At 42.3% G+C, this 9,845-nt stretch overlaps 1 protein-coding gene across 3 annotated transcripts; it reads right to left on the bottom strand.

Annotated features, from left to right (window-relative positions):
* Positions 1-161: 161 nt before the first annotated feature.
* On the bottom strand, positions 162-2,882 carry LOC119137440 (calcium-activated potassium channel subunit beta-2-like). 3 transcript variants are annotated; one of them, XM_037276739.1, is made up of 7 exons: positions 2,433-2,882; positions 2,204-2,337; positions 2,016-2,108; positions 1,646-1,765; positions 1,340-1,510; positions 756-951; positions 162-657 (listed from the first exon to the last, which is right to left on the bottom strand). In XM_037276739.1, the coding sequence occupies exons 4-7, from the start codon at positions 1,699-1,701 to the stop codon at positions 373-375; spliced, it is 708 nt and encodes a 235-aa protein (XP_037132634.1). In that variant the 5' UTR covers positions 1,702-1,765; positions 2,016-2,108; positions 2,204-2,337; positions 2,433-2,882; the 3' UTR covers positions 162-372. The 3 variants fall into 3 exon arrangements, with proteins under 3 accessions (XP_037132634.1, XP_037132635.1, XP_037132636.1); XM_037276740.1 differs by lacking the exon at positions 2,204-2,337; XM_037276741.1 differs by lacking the exons at positions 2,016-2,108; positions 2,204-2,337; positions 2,433-2,882 and adding an exon at positions 1,831-1,987 and having other exon boundaries at positions 1,646-1,785.
* Between the last annotated feature and the right edge of the window lie 6,963 nt (positions 2,883-9,845).

The following is a 9,845-nucleotide window of genomic DNA, read 5'->3' as shown; positions in this document are numbered from 1 at the left end:
CTCATACAATATATTTCATACTACGTACAGACAGAAAACTTATAAACCGTCTCTGAACGGTTTGATTGTAGAGTTGTGTGCCCCCCCAACCCTAACACCACCCCCAACCCTAACACCACCCCAACCCTAACACCACCCCCAACCCTAACACCCCCCCAACCCTAACACCCCACCCCCCACCTTTCAGTCAGTTTTCTAGAAATAGCCGCGGTTGACATTTTCGTCTTCAGGAACGTTCATTCAGTCCGTTCCTCAATCTTGAGAGAGTCAGCTGCCTCAAAATGCCTGAGCCAAAGGCATCCCTTGCCAGAATCCTTATTTGTTTAAAACTTTGCTTTTGCTCATTATGTCAGGTGCCTTGTAACAATGGCTTCACATCCTGATCTTCACGATCTGTTCGCACAATCTGGACAGGTACTGTGTGAGCTTGACCATCACAATTATGAGGATGCCTCCGATGAACATGCACGAGGGCCACAGCAGCGAGTGGAAGACAACACTGTGGTCGTAGAGCCGAGTCAGGAGAACCGTGTCCTGCTGCTCGCTGGGGTCAAAGTAACAAGGAACCTGCTGTTTGGCCTTCAGACGTTCGGAGATGTTCATGATCATGGTGTGCATTTGAGCGCTGTCCTTCTGGCACCTGGGCACATAGAAACACTGCAACGGAAGGACTGGCTGTGAGCAGTCCTCCACTTGTCCACTTGTAACTTGACTAACTCCAAATCCTATCGAGTAAATCCACAAGTACTACTCACTTCCGAGCTGGCATCCTGTGTCTCTTCATTGTGAGATAATCGACTGATGCGGCCTGTGTTGTTGACGTTCACGTAGACCTGCAGACAGGGGTATTTGGAGACTCGCCAGCAGTCTGAGCCACAGTTGTAGGAACAGTTCATGTCTGCCGTGACCGTGGAGTTAAGAACAACGCACACGCCTTCCTCTGTCCACGCACTGTTTTGAAATTTAAATGGAGGTACAAATTGAATGTTAAGTAACACACACACACATCCAACATTCGGCAGAGTCTTGATAAAACAAAGCTAAGTATGGTGAACCCCTGTTATTCAATTATTGCCACTTCTGTATAGTTTGTAATTGCCTATAGATGCCACAAGAGGGCAGCAAAGCATTACTTACAAATCTCAAATCAGCTTTCCCTATCAAAACAAATGGAAAAGCCATTAATTTGTTTCAGCCACCCAAAAACGGAGTGTTCCCGAAAAGAATTCTGTGAAGCCGAATCGTAAATATGCAAGGGATCGCTGTATCAAGTTTTTATTTCATTATCATTTCAAGTGAAGATTGTGAAGTTTTTGAATATAACAATTTTGAATTTTACCTTTCAGCATACGAGCGTAATATAGTGATCCCAAGAACAAAGTACATCATGACGGAGGAGAAGATCATTCCTAGACCCAGGAGAATAGCTCTATCTTCACCAGGCTTCAGAGCCGTCACGGTCTTTTTCTTGTCCAGTATATCAACCTCACGGAATTTCTGATAGATTGACCTGACAATAACAAAACGGATGAGAGCGACTTGTATTGCCACTTTGAAGCCACACAGCAAATATAACAAGCTGGAAATCAAAGTGCTTGTTTACAGCGCCTCTCTCGATACACCCATCCACTTGCCCTTTCCTCACCTCCTTTCATTTCCTACGCCCGATGCTGTATTTTTGGCCCCGGCAACAAAAAACATTTTTCTTGATGATCCTCTTCCTCCTTTACTCACTGAAGTGGAACTGGGAGATTGCTGGAAAGCTCTGCAATGAAAGATGAAATACTTTGGCAGATAATTTACAGGAGCAACAAAACAAACAATACCCACTTTTGGTGCATGTCTACTCTTTGTCAGTGCGATACTTAAAGAGATTATATCTACGAAAAATGCTGTGCTCCCTCATTTTTAGGGTGTTGTCGGAACGGGATCGTTCCTGTTATGGTTGACTTCCTGGTGGCGGCTACTGGGTAAACATTCCATTTTGAAGACAAAGAAACGGTGAAAAAACCTACCCGCTGGATCATGTCAACACAAAGTCATTGGGTCCTCGCTTGGCAAAACAACAACAACACTTTGCATGAGGATCCTTTTTCTCTCTGCAGCTCCTGCCATGGATGTACGTAAAACATAGGCACATACGTACATGACACAGTCCTTGATAGACATTTTTAGTCAATATTGACACTTGAATTAGATTTACACAATAGAATTAGTTGAGATGCAGTCATTCTAAATCAACCATGCAGTGTACAACATGTAAGCTGGCCCATAGTTTTCACCAAGCCAACAAGTTTCCGGGTGATGACTAATTTCTCCATTGTGTTACATTCCCAGCTGCTTCAGGAAAAATGTTTTCAGGAGTTGCACAAGACATTTAAAGGAAACTATTAAAGTGATTATGCTTTTCCATCTCAAAGAATCACACTTACATGATTTTGACGCCGTGTCTTACAACTTTTCTCCGTCGTGTGAGCAGGCTGGCCATTGCTGTCCCAAGTGCCTCAAGTTCCACACATACCTGTATTGATTTCAGCTAAACATGGACACATACATTTTCCGAATCACCATCTTACTCCTTCAACTAACTTCAGTCAGATCGAAGCTTGTAAACTACTTGGAGAGTGGTTCACTTGTTGTTCACCATGCTCTACAATCTACAGAAGCTGGACTTACTGTGACAGGTGACTTCCTGTCAAATGGCTCATGAGGAATGGCTAGTGTCACACTTCGGAGTGATTTACAGGAAAGGGCTGGGAGTCACTTTGAGTCTAACCTTGCAGCTCCGCTAGTTTAATACTATCACATACTGTCAAATGTCATAGAAGGGACAACAGAAATTTGAGCACAAAAGGTGTAGTAACACATGCAGACAGTCATTAGAATAATACTCTCATGGATATCATCGGAAACATAGCACAATTGCCTAAGTCATATTTCAATGGTTTGGGAAATGAAGATAAAACACATTTTAAAACACGCATAATTATGAAACGCATAAGCGTTGCCACATGAAATACGAGCCCACTGAGCAAAATCTACGCCATAGATTATTCATGTTCTTACAATTGTGTGACTTCACCCAGCAGCAACTTATTATTTGGACTTCAGACCACCTGTTGTAAGTTAAGAAAGCACATATCTTAAGTCTGACGCGGACACCATCAACTGACCTTACTGTACAGCATACGTAAATCCTGCAAGGATGTGATTGATGTGGCTTGGTTTACATTTTTTCCAGTTGCCGCTCTCCTTTCTTGAAAGCGTGAGTGAATGAGTGGTAAATCTTGATGGTATGTGGCAGACCACATAAGTGTAAAGCTGGTGTTTATTTCTATTTGTATTATTTTTCATGGCTCAGTTGCAGAGCTCAACGTCAAAAGTGAAAATAAATTTTAATTACTCTCCATAGTGACTCCTTTTCACTGCTTTTTTTTTCCATTTGTAAAAACGATTTGATTTTGGAGGCGTTTACTCCCACATTGTGTGGTTTGGTATTCAAAGCCCAATCTTGCTCTCCACGCGCTCTTTGATGAGGAATGTGTCAGCATGTATTTTTGCCCTGTCCTTCCAGTGATTATTGCTTCACTGTCAGGTGTTCTTCTGTTTGATGACTTTAAATAGGCTCAACAGAACATGACTTAGAGGCTGGGAACACCCACCTGAAGTGTATAAACAGTCCAAATTCTATTTATTCTATATATTTTTTATCGCATGCGCGGATCGGTTGGCACTTTTTAAATTTCGTTGTACATGTGACAATGACAATAAAGATCTATTCTATTCTATTCTATCAAATTAAAATCGTAGCACATTTGACATAACTCCAAAATTAAAGTTTTTATTCCTCAACTAAAGGGAAAGTTGACATACATATAATAAATTTGTCATACAATTTGCACCAGCATGCAATCAAGATTAACTAGTAAATCCTTTGAAAGGGAAACAATTTGCTATTAGATAAGATAATTTTTTATTTGTCTCATATGGGGACTCCCTACAACCTTTGTATAGGCCATATCATGCTCATCTGTCATCTTGATTTTTTTTCTTTTGCTTTACAGCTGCATTGTATTTCATTTTACATAACAGAATAGGGATGGTTAGTTATTGAATCAGTGCATTCTTTCAAATCCTACCTTTTACTGTCGGGCTGTTATGATAATCCAGACTTTGGCTATAACTGTCAGCAGTAGCTTACCAAATTGCTCTGGTCTTTTGGGGCCAGTTTCGGGGTCCACCAGCTGGCCTCCTCATATTTAAACTCTTACCCCAAGCAAACAGGATGCCTACCATACCTGTGTACGTAACATGAGTTTGTTCCCTGTTCCGTGTTGGTCACTGCACAGTGAATGAATGGCCGGTTGTGACTGGCACCAGCCTAGGCCTGTTGCTATGTTTGTTTCAGACAGTCGTATACCTCAAAGGAGCAATCTTGGGCGTGATATTTCAAACGTCTTGGCCTTGCCGTGGGTACTGTGAACCGTACTCGGGCACCTTGAAAGCGGTGTTACCATTTTATGCCACAAGATGTCTCTTCAACCTCAGTAACAGGAACAAGCTCACATAGCGGGTGTTTTTCAGTTTAAAGAGGAGTTGTTGATTATCAATTGCGCAAGTACGCATTCCTTTTTGCATTTAGATCTGTCTTTTCAATAATACAAAATGGAGAATACTCCATATTCTATTCCAAGGGTGAGCAAACGTTTGTGTTCTAAGGCCACGTTAGCTTTTGATTAAAAAAATGAATACATAAAACACTACTACAGTGGAGCCTCGGTTTTTTACCACAATCCGTTCCAGAAGGCTGTTCGAGAAGTGAATCGTTCGAATCATATTTTCCCATTACAAATAATGAAAGATATTTAATCCGTTCTATAAAGCATTTTTTTCCATTATTTTACACCATAAACTACATAAATAAGTGAGTAGGTAATGTATAAATAAATAATATAAATAATCAACTGAATTAATAGAGTAGGCTAGGCTGGGGAATGTAGCCACTCTATCTATAGCCACTCGCTTGTGTGTTTCATTCTAATAGTAAAAGACATCTTTTTAAATTGTGAGGGGAAAAAAGCACATCAAAACATTTTTTTATTTTTACCAATGAAAGACAACATTTCAAAGATCATGTAAAAGAAAACAGCAAAAACGTTTTCTTAATTTCAAAAAACAAAAACCCCAAAAAACTGCAGAAATTCTAATGAAAGATAACATACAGTATACGTACTGTATCAAAGTTCGTGTGCAGCAAAAACAGCAAAAACATTTTCTTTCTTAATTTCAAAAAACAAAAAAAAACTGCAGAAATTCTTTTAATTCTTTTTAAAATTCAACCGTTTTGCGCAGTACTTTCCTCTTTTCGCCATGAACAGCTTTACTGCTCCCACTTGCTTCCTTTGGAGGCATGATTAGAGTTGATGCAATCCTCAGAGTAACGAGAACGTAATAACGAACGGAGTCAGTTGGCATGCGGGTCCTCTCGGCTCATCTTGCGAGGTTCGACAACCGAAATTTCGTCCGACATCCGAAGCAATAAAATCTTGAATTTTCTGTTCGAATACCGATTTGTTCGAGAACTGGGACGTTCGAAAACCAAAGCTCCACTGTACTACTACTACTACTACTACTACTACTACTACTTCTACTACTCAAAGTCAAAGTCAAAGTCTGCTTTATTGTCAATTTCTTCACATGCCAAGACACACAAAGAAATCGAAATTACGTTCCCACTATCCCACAGTGACAAGACATAGTACACAATATACATACAAGTAAACAACACAAAAAATAAAAACAAGAAGGCACAAACAATGAATAAATAAGAGTGATGAATAAATAATAAATAAACAAATAAAATAATAAATAAGAGGAGCAAAAATGGAGCAAGCGTGCATACAGCAGACAGTCAGAATATAGTGCAAAAGTACAGGACGCTACGCAGAAGGGGGGAGAGAGTTCAGGATCCTAACAGCCTGGATATGAAGCTGTTGGTGAGTCTGGTGGTGCGGGAGCGCAGGCTCCTGTACCTCTTCCCAGAGGGCAGAGGATCAAACAAAGAGTGAGCGGGGTGACTCACATCACTCACAATCGCGGTCGCCTTGTGGGTGAGACGGGAGGTGTAAATGTCCTTCAGGGAGGGGAGTGAAGCACCAATAATCTTACCAGCCGTGTTCACTATGCGCTGCAGGGCCTTCATGTTGTATTCAGTGCAGCTACCACCCCAAACAGCGATACAACTGGAGAGGACGCTCTCAATGGTGCCACGGTAGAATGTAGTCATGATGGCTGGAGGAGCACTTGCTCGCCTGAGTTTCCGCAGGAAGTACAGGCGGCGCTGAGCTTTCTTCGCCAGTGATGCGGTGTTGGTGGACCAGGAGAGATCCTCACTGATGTGCACCCCCAGGAATCTGGTGCTGCTCACTCTGTCCACCACAGCACCGTCGATGGTCAGTGGCAGGTGCTGGGTGTGACCCTTCCGGAAGTCAACAACAATCTCCTTGGTCTTGTTGACGTTCAGCAGGAAGTTGTTGTCCCTGCACCACGTGGTCAGAAGGTCAACCTCCAACCTGTATTGAGTCTCGTCGCCCTTGGTGATGAGACCCACCACAGTCGTGCCGTCAGCAAATTTCACTATGCGGTTGTTGCTGTAGGTTGCAGTGCAGTCATTCGTCAGCAGGGTGAAGAGCAGCGGACTGAGCACGCAGCCTTGGGGGCCCCCGTGCTCAGCGTGATGCTGGTGGAGATTTTGTCGCCAACACGTACCACCTGAAGCCTCTGACAGAGGAAGTCCAGTAGCCAGTTGCAGAGGTAGGTACTAAGGCCCAGCTTGTCGAGTACTGTAGTTATAAAATTAAATTTGGTGTTCAAAAATTCTTTTTTCAAATTTGAGTCTTGAAAAAGTCTTATAACCAGGGTCGTCTTATATTCGGGCCAATATGGTACTACTATTACTACTACTACTACTACTACTACTACAGTCAAACCTCGGTTTTCGACCACAATCCGTTCCAGAATGCAGTTCGAGGAGTGAATCGGTCAAGTTCCGAATCTATTTTTCCGATTACAAATAATGGAAAAAAATTTAATCCGTTCCAAGACAAAAAAAACCCGCCTTTTTTTAAGCATTTTTTCATTTGCGCATTTTTGTCCGATCGCGCAACTGCAGCGCAGCGCCGAACGCGCAACCGTAGCGCGCCGCCGACCGCGCAACGGCACCGCGCTGGTCGCATTATTGTGACAGAGCCGTCGCTGAAATTTAGAAAATATTTTTAAAGTCCTGATGTACTTTCCAAAATTGAAGTGGACCTCAGTGCGCAGGGAGCTTAATTTAGTCCGATCGCGCAACCGCAGCGCGCCGGGCGCTCACTGTCGCTTTGCTTTAAGAGCGTCTTTGTGTTTTAGGATGGCTTTACTGCTCCCACTTGATTTCTTTGGAGGCATGATTAGGGGTTAATACAATCCTCAAAGTAACGAAAATACAACAACGAACGGAGTCAGTCGGCATCCGGGCCGCGCGGTCGGGTTTTCTCGGGTCCTTTCGGCTCATCTCGGGAGGTTCGACCTCCGAATTCTGTTCGACAACTAAAGTAAAACATTTTCGAATTTTTCGTTCGAATTCCGATTTGGGGCGGCTCGGTGGCGCACTGGGTAGCAGGCCCGCCTCACAGTTAGGAGGGTGCCGTTTCGATTCCACCTCCGACCCTCCCTGTGTGGAGTTTGCATGTTCTCCCCGGGCCCGCGTGGGTTTCCTCCGGGTACTCCGCTTTCCTCCCACATCCCAAAAACATGCTTGACAGGCCGATTGACCACTCTAAATTGCCCCTAGGTGTGAGTGCGAGTGCGGATGGTTGTTCGTCTGGCAACCGGTTCAGGGTGTCCCCCGCCTACTGCCCGATGACCGCTGGGATGGGCTCCAGCACGCCCGCGACCCCCGTGGGGACAAAGCGGTACAGAAAATGGATGGATGAATTCCGATTTGTTCGAGAACCGGGACGTTCGAAAACCGAGGTTTGACTATACTACTACTACTACTAATAATAATAAAAAATAATAAAAGTCAGATGCATTATTTTATTAATGTAATGATTTATTATTGTTTATTCTAAAATTATTTAGGAAGAATCTTTTATTTGTTCTACTTGGACTCTCCATCCAGCAAATGAGCAGACAATAATACTGTTCTGTGTATTGCTCAAAATCTCCACGTGTTACCATTCAGTTATACCAAAGCCTGGATTGAGCCCTGGAAAAATAAAAATACCACCAAGACATTTTGCACTCATGACTAAATCTTGCACAAACAGAAACAAATATCCAATGGCAGATAAAGAAGTCATATGTTCTTCATGTTTGCATCTAAACATGGAAATATTGATTGTAGGCTACCCTTGAATGCTACATTTGGAGGTGGAATTAGATTAAAGGGGAAGAAAGGCAATTTTGTCTTTGTTTCGCAAGATCTAAAAATAGCTCTTGCTGAGCAGACACTAAAGACAGCATGCAGTTCCTTTTACTGCTCCATTTTCCTATTTGTCTTTAGTTTCACTATCTCAGTGCATCTTGAAATTAAAAAGAAAAATCTGCAAACTGTCAAGAACGCAAGGATTAATATTGTAAATGTATTCAATCACACCGCCATTTTGTTTATCAATAGGTGCCTGTATTCATAGTTATATCAGTTGCTATTTCTTTCTAATCTTGACAAACAACAATCTACCTTTAGCCACAATTATGTAGTCACATGATGGGGCACGCTGCCATTAGTCCTGTATGGAAGCAGCACAATGCCAACAGGTTCGCCTCAAATTTAACAGCATTGCTGCTATGCTAACGTCCCTAGCAACGTTATGTTACCATCCATCAGATTTACTCCCTGCCCCCACACAGCGACAGATAGCTGTACTCGTGTCAGTCACATTCATAGCTAGAATGAGCACTCAGATATCATTTTGGGGCAATTTATCCAGAATAATCATTTCCCACTGTTTTCTACTTATGCACGGTATGTGGCTATAAGAATGAATGAATAGTATTCAGGGAATTTGATTGCATGTAAAATAGATTGCGTAAAACCTGGTGTGGAAGGAACTCGCCTCATATTATTGATGGGAATCACAGTGGGAATGCAGCGGATTTATTTTCGCTGCTCTTGGCTTGATGAGAGAGAAGCAAAGAGGCACTGCACCGTATGGGAAACTACCCATACTTGAACCAAACAGTAATAAATCTGGAATGCAGTCTTTAGATATTATATATCCAAATCTAGGATTGTCAAAATCGATGCCATAAAGACTGTTTACAGTTTTTACCCCTGTGCGAAAAAATGAGGATGTACTGAGATCGTCCGGAATTATTTCTGAGGGTGTGGATTATGTGGATGTGACAAAAAAAGGGAGTAAAAAACAGATGAGTTCTGCAATAATTAAGTGGGAGGAAGGATCAGACGGCTCAGAGGCTTTAACTGCAGTATTTCTGCTTCAACCAAATCCCTCAGTAAATAATAACACACCTAGCGTACTGTACCGTATCTAAGCTACAAATACTGTAAATATTAACCTATTCTTACTCCATGACCTGCATGAATAATGAACAATTTTGATGAATGCGACAGTAGTTTGACGAAACACCTAAGGTGAATTAAGCTTTTCTTTTCTGTTGCTTCTTAGCAAGAAGACGGTATGAACCGTGTGACAACAATCAAAGGATGCTCTGAAAATGTTTGCTTCAGGTGCAACACTGCAATTGAAAGCCCTGTAAAAGATGGATTTCATAGTATGTCGTCATCCAACATAAGAGAAGCCTGAGGCAGGGTGGCAATGTCCGTCAGCCAAACTGAACTG

This window comes from Syngnathus acus, chromosome 17, assembly GCF_901709675.1.
Source record: "Syngnathus acus chromosome 17, fSynAcu1.2, whole genome shotgun sequence".
In the NCBI taxonomy this organism is placed as follows: Eukaryota; Metazoa; Chordata; class Actinopteri; order Syngnathiformes; family Syngnathidae; genus Syngnathus; species Syngnathus acus.
Note: the sequence above shows the minus strand (reverse complement) of the source record. Positions and strands in the feature narration are given on the sequence as shown.

Excerpts from the sequence above, each read along its gene's own strand:
- LOC119137440 (XM_037276739.1), bottom strand. The coding sequence starts at position 1,701 with ATGTTTTTTGTTGCCGGGGCCAAAAATACAGCATCGGGCGTAGGAAAT. Across the intron at positions 952-1,339 it reads TTACGCTCGTATGCTGAAAG|TGCGTGGACAGAGGAAGGCG; the intron begins GTAAAATTCAAA and ends ATTTCAAAACAG. Across the intron at positions 658-755 it reads CACAGGATGCCAGCTCGGAA|TGTTTCTATGTGCCCAGGTG; the intron begins GTGAGTAGTACT and ends CTTCCGTTGCAG.